Source organism: Molothrus ater, chromosome 1 (genome assembly GCF_012460135.2).
Source record: "Molothrus ater isolate BHLD 08-10-18 breed brown headed cowbird chromosome 1, BPBGC_Mater_1.1, whole genome shotgun sequence".
NCBI lineage: Eukaryota > Metazoa > Chordata > Aves > Passeriformes > Icteridae > Molothrus > Molothrus ater.
Window position 1 is genome coordinate 97,007,850 of NC_050478.2, and position 12,901 is coordinate 97,020,750.

Sequence of the window (12,901 nt, forward strand, 5' to 3'; positions counted from 1 at the left end):
CCTCTGAGGCAAAAAGCTGTGCCTCATCACCACAGGCTGCTGGTTCCCTTCATTTCCTTGTGCTGGGCTGAGCACAGGGGAGGAGACAGGACACTGCTGGGAACACAACCACACCAGCCATGTTATATCACAATCACTACAACCAGCTCAGAGAAAACACCAATGGCACTGCACCTCTGCACGTAAACTTGACCTACCAACAATAACATAAATAATGGAACCATTAAAGAGAGTAGTAGGCATTTTATCTTTAGCCTGTTTTGATATTTATCATGTAAATTCCAGAGTATGCAAGTCTGGTTTCTACCAAGTCCTTTATCTCTTATCTCTCTCCAAATCTGGTATTGTATTTTTTTTTCTTCCATGTAGCTTTATAATGGAATATTTCATTTGTTAAACTCAAGGAAATGAACCTTTCATTAAAATCATTCCCCAAAAGGAAACTTCAAAGAATTTTGAAGGATAAACTAGTATCCAGCAGCTAAACAGCCAACTTGCTTCTAGTATTTAAACACAGAACTGCAAGGAGCTGCAGACTTCAGTTTTTGAAAAGATAAACTTTTTACTTTGGTGGAATCTTACTAACTCTGCATTGGCAGGATATTTCCTTTGTTATTCATAGTTCTTACTTCTGTGAAATTTATCTTAGTTTCTTACAATGTATCATTTTGATCAAATAAAAAGTTGGCAGGATATAAAAATTCACCGAGATGAAAAGGCTTTTTATAACAAATAGAAAATGAAAGACGTTCTAAGATTTTTGAATGATTTTTTTTGTCTCTACTGAATAATACTATGATTTTTTAATCAGTTCTGCACAGCTCAAATTCACTATAGAGTTAAAAGGAACATATTCTTATGGCTTGATTAAACTGAACATACTGAGTAGGGCGTTCATTGTGCTTAAATTGGCCTTACCAAGAAAATAAATAGGTCTGTACTAGCAACAGACCATATGCCATGTGCCACAAATGTTGTCACCACAATTTTTTTGTCCGTTAGCAGAATGAGATACATGTGAAAGAAAGTCTTTTAGAAACGTAAGGTAATGTATTTGAGATCTTCTGATGCCCCTTCTATAAAAATATATTTTTTAAACTTCATAACAACCAAACAAGAGTCAGTTAGGTCAATGTTATGTCAATTTAAACCGGCCCTTAATTATACATTTATAGGTTCCTATTTTATGTCATACAGTTTATAATGTGAAGGGAGTTTATAATGTGAAGGGATCTTTTTTCCACTGAAAGCAGAACACAATCAATTGCACTTGACATCCTTGGGCCTGGATTCTTTCCTTGCTGCAGCTGGCAAAGCTGGTATTATTAACATTCCCCTATTCTTCCTGTTACACAGTCTATTTTCAAGTTTACACTGTTTCTAATTTTTAAAACATTTTATGAACATGTTCTATTGAAGTGACAATTTCAATAATTTCTTTGTTTTTTGTACAAATATTTAATGAAAGAAAAATAACTATAAACAGCTCCTGCAAAGCAATACTAAAGAAAACACATCTTTTTGCCAAGGCGTTTTTTTCACAAGCGTGCAGGGTTCCCCTCACCCAAGTTGTCTGAAAGGGGGTATAACCATCCATGATTTTGAGTAATAATTTGAGTGATTTTTCAGCATAAAAGTATTTCAATTTGTTTGAAATTACAAAAATGAACTGACAATCTTTTTGATTCTAACTATGATAACATACTTAACACAAAATCAGATAGTGATTGCTAAAGCAGTCCAGATTTATTGGTGAAACAATTTAATAGAAAAAAACAATTTTCACAAAATTGATCTTTGACAAGTATTTCAATTTTCTCTTTGATCTAGTAGTGCAAATCCTTCTTCTTCAGACAACCCAGTACCAGCTGAAAGCATCCATGGAACTGGTTGTGCCAATTCTCCCAGTGCACACATTCTCTCATTGCACTGCAGCTCTGGTGGCACACTGCAAGTCCTAGAATCTTACAATACAGCAGAGAGATCAAATGACTGTAGCAGAACTGTAATGAGTCTCAGGCAAAGTCAGAGTAAAGATTCCTGGTGTCACTTACATAAAGCTGGGGGCAAAGCTTCATTTGCTTCTCAAGCTAACAGTGAGTGAGAAGCTATTGTCATCACATACTTATGAACTCATTAAGCTAAGACATAAGAAGAGATTTATAGCTAAGAATATGTGTAGTTTGCACTGAAGAACTTCCATTTGTTGGGTTTTGGAGGGGAGAGGAGGCAATCAGCCAATGTTTAATTGCTCTCCTTACACCGTTTGGTCTTTCAGTTTTAAGTCAAGAGTACAGTGACTTCTGTGCTTTCTGGTCTGGCACAGAACACCTTCATTGACAAGTGATCTCACTGAAGGACCATCTCCTGAGAGAAAGGGCACCAAAGTATTGGGCTTAAATGAAACCAGGAGGTCTGAATTTGACAGCGAAATATGCTTTATTAATCGTATTTGGCTTCCCACCTTCGTCTATTTTTCATGGCTCATAATTGAAACAACCTCTTAACTCAGCAATGATTTATCAGAATGAATGGGAATATGTCAAGATACTCTTTAGAGCTTGTCAGTAATGCTCTTGGTTAGAGGCAGCAATCACTGTTGAGCAAAATGAAGTTCTTTACTGGTTTCTGAGTAAGACATATCCCACTTCCAATATGCCACTTTAAAATCAGTCCAGTGATGCACTACTTAGCACAGAAATTCAAAGCTCAAAAGGAAAGCATCAAATCTACTGCATAAGACTTGAGAAGACACATAATACAGTCATTTTAAATAATGTAGCTCTTATGTAGTTTCTACTCAGTAAGTATCTTGTTCCAGGTGTCCTTTATTCATATCTCAAATTTTATAGGCTTCATTTACTAATGTGAAGGTCCTGATGGGATTCAGCAAAGGAAATGGGAATGTGGAAGGCTATAAAGCATTTCAGCTTTAGCCGCTGGTAGACACTTACTGAAAAATTACTGAGTGATCAGGTTTATATAACAGATATATTCTAACATTTTGTGTTATTCACGTTGCTCAGGCACCAAGATTAGATGGGGAAATGGATTCCATACTCTATTGCTGGGCATATGAACAAACAATGGAAATGCCAAAATGACGAATGCTCTCCCATTCATTTTACATACTTTAATTTGCAGAAAGTTGCAGAAGCCTACATCAGAATTTCCTGCAGGATTAACTTAAGGAAGGTTGAACAGGATGATTCAAACCCCTCTAAATATTTAGCAACTTGAATATTCTCTGATTATTTTTAGTGACATATCAGAGTTTCTACTTCAAAAAGGCTGGAAAACTGTCTAGATGGGTTTTTCGTATGCAACTTTGTCTCCCTTTTATGCACAAAACCTTTTAGCTGACCAGATTAAGACTACATGTTATCCTGCTTAAAATAAATTAAAAAAAAAAAGAAAAAGAAAAAAAAAAGGGTGAGTTCTCACCTAGTAAGGCCAAAAGACAATGTGCATTGCAGGCTTGCTTACCAAGGCCACAGAGGTACCACAGTTTCCCTCCATTTTGGTTTGCAAAACCAACCTTATGTTTCTGGCATCTTTATTGTGATACACAAAAGGCAATTGTATATTAACAGCAAAATTCCTTCAGACTTCATCAGGGCCATATTTTATTTCTGTCTGCTAATGAGTTTGGCATGTGCTTACAAACTGAAGTCCTATTTGTTCAAAGATGACAGTTTTACTTCTCAACATTCCTCACTACGTTTAAAAATCTGACTCTTAGTGGGCTTCTTAGTATTTTTCCATGTAATTTAATTAATTTGATATGGGTTTACAACAAACTGTGGCAATAATTTGTGATAGAGCAAATAAAATTTATTATAAACAAATTTTGATAAGCACTACTGTGGAAAAAAAAACCCAACCCTTTAGTGTTCTCTTTTTGGAAGAAACAGGTAAGATGTTACTGGTGTAATTCTTACACAAATATGTGCTCTTTCACATAAGCACTCTCATGGAATGAGTAGCACTGCCTTTGTGGGTAGGTGTTCATTATTTTGAGTACAGATAGCAAAATCCAAGTCCAAAAAATGAGGACAAACCAGATCAAACACAACAGAAGTGACTGAAAGCATTTCTTAATTTTGAATTTCTTGGAGAAAGGCCAGGCTGTAATTAGATTTTCTGAACATAATTTCCTCAGGGATTTCAATAACTGCAATACAAAAAGCTAATTAATGTTTCGATACCAAAATTCTATTTGGCCTTATTTATATAATAATACACAAACTGACTGTGTTTAACATTTGTATCATCCAAACTCTAAAGGGCAAGAACTAGAGTTCTTCAGATGGATGAAAATTCAGACTGCAATCCTTTTTTTATTTTATTTTAAGCAAATTTAAAGCCCTAAACAACCCCCCAAAAATGAATTCTCCTTAATATCTTTTGTTGTATAAAAAACTCATGAATTTTGTTTGTCAATTTAAAATATCCTGTCTAACAGTGCTAAATTTTATGGTAGGTATAAACAATAAACACCGAATTACAAGGAAACATACAGGGTATTTTTTTACATGCCTATATGGCTCTTCTAGTTTTTTCCCTCTTAATCATGATTTCAGTTTATAAGGTTACTCATGGCTTCTCATTTTTATCATTTTTTTTTTGATGTGTGATAGCATAACATATCAATGAATGTTTATCTTCTGTTGGGCTCAAATTTTTTTTAGAGCTGTCAATTATTTATGAAAATGTACAATTCATGTATGTCATACTCATGTATGCACAAAAATGGTGCAGAGGTCTTTTTCCTCTGCTATTTAAATTACTCTTTGATAATAAATATTAAAGGACACTATTTAATTTCTAAACTGTAATTAAAGGCAAACTTGGATTATCAATAGAAACTATCCCATCTCATTTGAGAATATTTTGTGCAACTTGTGTTACTTTAGCTCTATTATACTATGTTTTAATTTCTACAGTTCTTTACATGTAAGTATTTTCATGGGCTAATGGAGCATAATAGACCCAACACTCATTTATTGAAGGGCCTTTTTTCATCTGAAATATAGTTTTTAAAAACCAAAAATCACAAAACCCACTACCTTCTTGCTCCATAGCATATTCATTATCAGATCAACACACACTACTAATTAAGTTAAATTTGACTGCTAAATAACTCCCAAAGAGCCAATTTATCTAAGGTAATATGAACACATATTCATTTCTCCTTATACATCACCAGCTGCTATTAATTAAATTCTAGTCACCTCAGACTACAAGTTTGCAGTAATTGCCACTGTGGAAGCACTTGTACTTAGCAGTGAGCCTGGTTACTACTACTGGTACTGACAGTCACCTGGATTCAGGTAGACATCACTCTGCTTATTTCACTTTACAGTTTGTGAGATGTTTAGAAGTATGTGGGGAATTTTCAAATTTGTTTCCTGAATGTTCAAAGCTTTGTTGCAGATGCCCATGAAGTGCAGAGCTAAGATCAGTGTCCCGTTCTCTGAAGAAAACATCTCGACTCCGAAGGTGCAAGGCACCTTTAGAAGCTCAGAGGAGATGATGGCAGCAGAAGGTGATTCTTCCCTCTACACCAGCTCCTCTCAGCTGGCTGCTCTGCGAAGGTGAGGGCTGAAGTGATGCTTGCAATCTGCTTCCTTGCTGCCCACCTTCCACCCACATCTGCAGAGCTTCTGTGGGCTGATGCTTTGACAGCCCTGCAGTGCAAAGGCTGTCGGAATGACAAGGTGCGAGGAGGAAAAGGTGTACTTTGCACCCGCTTCACTTTCTGCACCAATTCATTGTTTTTAATTAGTAATTGCAGCAAATTCACTGTTTTTAATTAGTAATTGCAGCAGAAGGTTCAAAGAGATTTTCATTCCAGATAGTGAATGGTAGTCTTGCATGGAAAAATTTTGCAACCAGTCTTCTGGATGCACTTCCTTGCCCACTGGCAAGACTGAATCAGTCTCTCCTGAAGTTAACTACTTTTTCTCAGGCTTCAGTCATCATAGAAGATGTAGGAAAAATGAAAATCTTAAGTTCTGAAATATTTATTAGCCCCATGTTGCAGTGGAAATGTGAATAAAATCTGCATACTTCCAGAAAGAAAAAGTCTTACATTTTTAATAATACACTTCCAGTATGTTGAATCCTGCACAGCTTGGTGGTATAGATATTTTAATTGTTACTTTATATATAAGTTTTGCTTTTCTTTATTTTGAAGGCCATTTATATGGAAGAAAAGATTGTCGAGAGTGAATATAACACATTTACTGTCTTGCTGATGAAGAAAAGACACATCAAGAGCACAAGAAGAAGAAATCTAACATCTCTACAAATAAACTTCTTTTTTGCATTCTTATTGTGTCCATTAAAAAATATCAGTGATATGATGAATATATGTAGGGTGAGGTACAAGTATAACTTTTTTCACAAACAGCTTCTGAAAGATTATTTTCTTTTTTCCATTACTGGTATTTAAATGTAAGACCACAAACATGATTAAAAATTAACTTTGCTCTACAGAAAATGATGGGAAACAAATGCTTGTACCCTTTAATGACTCACCCACTGAATGCACAGTTCACCTGCTGATTTTAATTTATGTGATAATTCACAAAACAAAGCATTTAATGTCCTTCATCTATATACTGGATTTATTGGAGTTATTTAATTGAAAATATGTACTGTCTTCTTGCATTGGGTACTCTTGTTTGTAAGCAGTTTCTAACCTCCTATTTAAATGTAAATTGTTTATGCAAACAGATTATTAAAAGTGAAGAAAAATTTCATTTAAGAAAATGAAATCCTTAAGGCCTTTAGAAATAATACAAAGCAAAATGTTTACAAAAGGATATTTTTAAAAGGTCTACATTTTAAATGTAACAATAATTTCATTTTCTTATAAGATACAAATCAATTTCAGCTTAAGAGCAGTGAATCATCATCATCAAGTTATGCTAATTATAGCATTTAAAGGCTTTAGCAAATCCAAACATATGAAAGAAAACCATAGACAGAAGATGATTTGTTGAAGGTCTGTAAGTTAGTTGAGTCAACAGTTCACATATATGATTTGCCAAGCAAATTTACCAAGAATAGCTCTTCTTCCTAGAATTACTCTGTTTTAATCTTGCAACTCATATAGCCACTTTATGTAGATTTAATTAGGCACCCTGAGGTTGCCCAAATACTTGCCCCCTCTCATTGGTAGAAAATACTAAAACAACCTGACATTCATTAGCTACTGAGAAGCTACATTGAGCCAAATTGTCTATCCAGCTTTATGCGGTGATTCTAGAAATAATTTTCACCATTTGTTTACAAAATGACTGTAAGAAACCTGTTTTATGTAAATTTGGGAATCCTGCTGAGGTTCCTGACAATTGATAAAATGAAATGGAGAGAAAATAACCAGTGCAAATACAAAGCAATTTGCATGAATTCTGGTGAAATGGAAAGAAGCTAATGGAGATGGCATTATAAGCAACTTGCCTTGTAAACTGTAGATTTCTCCAACGCTGTTCTGCCGGGTGATGTGATGCCAATATGCACTACGAGGAAGGGAGATCGACTTGGATAAAGTCATTGGTTCAGACAGACTGGTCTGGAGCTAAAAGCCAAAGCAAACATAAATGGAAGGTCACACATGAGCATCCTTGATTAATAATCTCAAAACTGTAAATTGAATCTATGTTGTCATGAGCATACCATTTTGTAAACTACCACAGGTTTTACACTATTATTTAAACTGTGTTACAAGCATCAGCACTGTGAATGCTCAGGAAAAAGCTGCAAAAATGTATCTGGGCCTATAGGTTTACTAGCAGTGGTTAATATAAGGACATCAGAATATGTCCCTATTTACCACTATTCTTCTTGCTTGCCAGGGTTTTGTTATTTTCTTCTTTAACTTTATGATAACGATGGATTAACATATGCCTGAATTCTAAAATCCCTCTGCAATCACATTTCCTTTTGGTCATTTAGCCTGCATACTGGATTGAATACCCAGAAAGATGCTAAGAGTGAATCTGAGACAACCAGCAGAGAATTGGCAATGGAGAGTCATTAATCTCCTAATCCTCCTTTGAAGAGGAGGCATCTCATCACCAGTAGCAGGCTCAGCTTCAAGAGCAGATTTTCCTGGTCTGGGAGACTTTATGTGACTGAAATTGGGAATTGCATGGTAAGTGTCCCTGTGACCAAGACCTACAGTACAGAGACCTGACCGAGGGAATGTCAACTTTATTACAGAGGTCTCTGCCTCCAACAAACTATTGATGTGAGTGAAAGACAAGACAACACTACAGAGAAAAAAGAAATATGAAGGACTGTGCATTCTGGCAACCTCTTTGGATATTCCTGTTATGTTTTCTGTGTCTGGAAGAAAAGAGAATGCAGCTGCAAATATTTCGTATCTCTGGCTTTACAGAATATAAAATGTGATCAATAATTTTTGGGATCTAACAAATCACCATAACATTGCGAACATAATTTTTTCAGAGGATGTCTGAAAATGTCAATACTGAAGGATCAATTATGTCTGAATATTTGGAATGAAAAATCTCTTAGTTTCAGGGGAGGCACCAGGATGGTACTCTGAGAGGGTGTGCCTAGAAACTTACTTGCAGAGAGTCCAGCTCCAGAGCAGAAGGTATTCAGGGTTTGGATCATTTACTACAGGTTTAGTCATTAGTTCTTAGGGATTCCTCATTGAGAATCATAATGCCAAATTTAAAAAAGCCTTTTTTAACTGTACAAACTCATATTATTCTGTAATTTAAATCTCTTCCTTCCCCCGAAATATATTTAGAGACAACATCCACCCAAAGATCTAAAATTATTTAAATTTTGAGTATTAACACAAACTGATGCATGGAATATATTTTGCTTCAGATCAATCTGCTGTAATTACTTCTGTTGTTTTCTTGAGAACTGTCATCAAAATAACTCCCAGTCTACAGCTAATGTCTTTTCTGCTCATTTACAGCCAAGTATTACATTTCATTTGTCAGTGGTGCAGATCATAACTAGAAGCTATTTGATATGAAGTAAAGAGTTTGCAGAAACATTTAGTTCATTCAAAAAGAAGTCTGAAAGCCTTATCACAAGAATTCCAACTTTAGGGAGGCTTGGAGGTTTAAATTTTATTGATATACAGAATTTCCTTTATTGTAGAGACCAGGACAGTAACAAACCCTCTATACTGTTTTACCATGTTTGTATAGCAAGGGTAACAAGAGTAAATTTGCCAAAGAGGAAAATTATATAATTTATAAATATAATATAAATTATATATAATCTTTAAAATTTAGTTTACCAATTATTTATTAATAATTTAATGACTCAAAAGGTAAATTAAAGGCAAAACATTTCCTTAGTATGCATTCTGAAATAAATAATTCCAGTAAATAGAACCACTTTGACTGCAGTTTATTATCTCAATGCTAAATCCACAGACTGAATGGAATATGTGACTAATCATTCCTGATCTGACATGATTAGCTCCTGCCTTGTCTGACCAATAGTGATGTAGAAGAACTTTATTTGCACACATTAGAGATTTAGGAGAATAAAAAAAAATCTGTTCTCATCTTAAAATAAGGTAAGAACTGCTTTAGTGCAGAAGACTGCACTGAAAGCATTCACAATACTTTGTTTCCTCAGATTCTCTAACTAAGGAACAACTTCTGATATCACCTTTTGGGTAAGAATTATCACCATATGCCAACTGCAATAAGACCAAATGAACCATATTTCTCTGGAGACTCCATAAAGAAAAAAATGCAATTTCTAGTTTATTACAATATCATCCTCAGAAAAAAACCCCAACTTTAAAATAAAATATCAATTTTGTTTTTCATTTGCAACTTTAAAATAGAAACTTAAAATAGAAACGTTAAATAGAAACCTTACTACCTTGTATATCATATAAGGGATGATAATATTAATTTATCCATGGAGTTATTTTTACTGAATAGTAGACTACCATCAGATATAATTTTTCTTTTAAACTGTTTTATCCATATAAAACTCACATTGTTGATCAAATGTAATTGACAATGACAGAATGCTTACTTCTATGAACTGCTGCTAGTAAAAATATTCCTCTGTTCAAAGAAAATTGAATAATATATTGACTAAAACCCATTTTCTCTGGAGAACATCTTATATGGTATACTCTGGGTGTTTCAGATAAAAAAACTTGAAAACCAAAGTGAAGAAAATACATAAAAACATCCATATTAGCAATTGTTCATATACTACTAGATTGCTCTTTGTTATATTAATAATTACAAGCTAAACTAACATTTAAAGTACAGAGATCTACTCTTTCAGAATTCCTGACTCCCAGTTGTAAATTAAATTCTGATAGCTAATGAAGTTAAACTAGAAAAACAAAACAAACAACTTGTAAATCAGGGAAGATTTACAAAACTGTCTAACTGTTAAAAAATTAGATGCTCAGGTTCAAGACCTCTGGTGTTCCAGACCAGTGAAAGAGAACACATTTATAAGTTCAGAGACTTTGTCCTCCATGCCCTTCCCTTTTGTCTTTTTATTATGCCTCATTAAAAACCAACTGGCACTCTACACTTTTTTTGAAGCAGCTAATGCAAACAGAAAACTTTTCACTGTTGAAAATCAAGTAAATAACCTTTAAATTTTCTTATTTTCTCAAAGCAGGTAGATCATTCTGCACAGATTTATTACTGTCCTTCATTTAACAGAAATGTAATGGTTAAAAATGTATTTAAAATTATTTCACCTATCTCATTAAGTCTGCTTACCATGCAGAAAATTAAAACATCTCTGGGTCTGGATTTGTTCTTACATAACAGGCCAATATTCAGCTGTTGTTTCCAACACCAACACATTTTTCTCAGGAGCTGGCAAAACAGGCTCAGATGCATGAGCATCAGCTGTACAGAAAGGGCTCATCATGACAGAGGTAGCAAAGACACGGAGAAGAAGTAAATGTTTCAATTTGGGAATGAATTTGAGATGATTCTGCTCCTCTACTTCATTCTGGTGAGATCCCACCTGGAGGACTGTGTCCAGCTCTGGGGTCTGTAGCATAAATACAGGAATTTGCTGGAGCACATCCAGAGGTGGGACTCAAAAATGATCAGAGGGCTGGAACGCCTCTCCTGTGAAGACAAATTGAGAGATCGGGGGTTCAGACTGGAGACGTTCAGGGAGAAAGTTTCAGGGAAACCCTACTGTGACCTCTTGGTACTTTACGGGGGCCCGTAAGAAAGATGGGGCAGGCTTTTTAGCAGGGCCTGTTGTAAGAGGACAAGGAGTGAGGGTTTTAAATTAAAAGAGGGTAAATTTCAATTGGACATGAAGAAGGAATTTTTTATGATGGGGGTGGTAAAACACTGGCATTGGTTGCCCAGAGACGTTTTGGATGCCTCATCCCTGGACACATTCAAGGTCAGATTGGACTGGGCTCTGAACAACCAGGTCTAGTTGAAGATGTTCTTTCTCATTGCAGGGGTGTTGGACAGATGGCCATTAAAGGTCCCTTCCAACCCAAAGTATTCCCTGATTTCACTGAGGGTTGCTTTGCTGTGTTGCATCTGTGTTCTGGTCTTGATAGAGGAAAGCAAGAGCAGCATGCCAAATTAAACATGCATCTAGAATGATTTGGCTATAAATATTTCTCAAATCTGATGAGACCTCCTTAGGAAATAAAAAACATAACCTAGACTTTTTTTTTCCCAGTTTATGAGGTAGAAAGTGAGAACAGAATTAGAACTTGGGTGAAAAGTAGAAATGCATATATCAAAACCATATTAACTCAGAGAATTTTGTGGTGGGAATATAAAAACCCCAAATATTACTGAAGCATTTTTGTTACCTGACAGGAAACACATAGTAGTTAGGCTTCATCCATTTCCCCCAGAATCTGTCTGATAAAATAACCTTTCATACAGTGAACATTACATTTCTTTCCTGTATCCAAATCTAATATCCAAAGCCATAATGTCCAAAATATTGAGCTCTATGAAGTTTTTGCTTTTCCAGTGACAACTTTATTATTCTTACAGGTCTATTTGATTAAAATAGAAATTAAAAAAAAAGAGAAAGAAGTCTATTAATGTGTCACTGTAAGAATTTTCCCATATTTTTCATTATTGCTCTTTTATGAAAGTCTTAAAGAGTAAATTTTCTTTTAATTCCCATAGGCCATCTCCATTGACTTCAATAGATTTGTTACTCTGATACCAATAATGAATACAATTCCAAAAATGGAGCCTGTTAACTGTATTAGGGTTCTGAGCTTTGATCTTTTTAGCATATTATTCTCTCTGTTTTATTTTTTTCATTAAAAAGTCAAAATACTGAAGGTGACAGAAAATACATTTGGCTTGAGGAGACAAACTGAGCAATTTATAGTTCATTCCATATTTTTTTTTTAGTCTGCAATAAGGACAGTTTGCTTTTTACAGATATGCTCTGAAAATAGGTTAGTTTATTATGGATAAAACCCTCTGTCTCATTTCAAATTCTCATTAGTGTCTTTAAACAAATAGCAAGAGAACTAGGTCACAGAAGACTAACGAGAGTAGTAGTCTAGAAATATGAATCTAATATCATTATTTAGATTTTTTTTTTCTTTCTAACTCTAGAGAAGGTTACTTTGTGTGTTATGCCTTGAAGAGAAAGAGGGCTTAAGAAATATATTTCACCTCACAAGTGTCAGTTATCTGGCACAGAGTTTTCTCATTTTCTTATCATGACCATAAAAAAGGGTATCATGTTTGTCTTTTTTGCAAAAGCAGCAACTGTTGTCCTGGATTCAACTTTTATACTATGACACATAGATCTATTTTACAAAAACAGTTCTCATCCAGTACTGTGAAGCAGACTGTTTCTTCATCAGCACAGGTTTGCCCAGGTTTCTTTTTAAATC

General features: G+C 34.8%; 1 protein-coding gene across 1 annotated transcript in view; it reads right to left on the bottom strand.

The window, feature by feature from the left end:
- Nucleotides 1-12,901, bottom strand: part of DOK6 (docking protein 6) — a 240,952-nt gene that overhangs the window by 32,737 nt on the left and 195,314 nt on the right. The window contains exon 7 of the mRNA XM_036378992.1: nt 7,471-7,588. Coding sequence (XP_036234885.1) covers nt 7,471-7,588 — 118 coding nt within the window. The remainder of the gene's footprint in view (nt 1-7,470; nt 7,589-12,901) is intronic.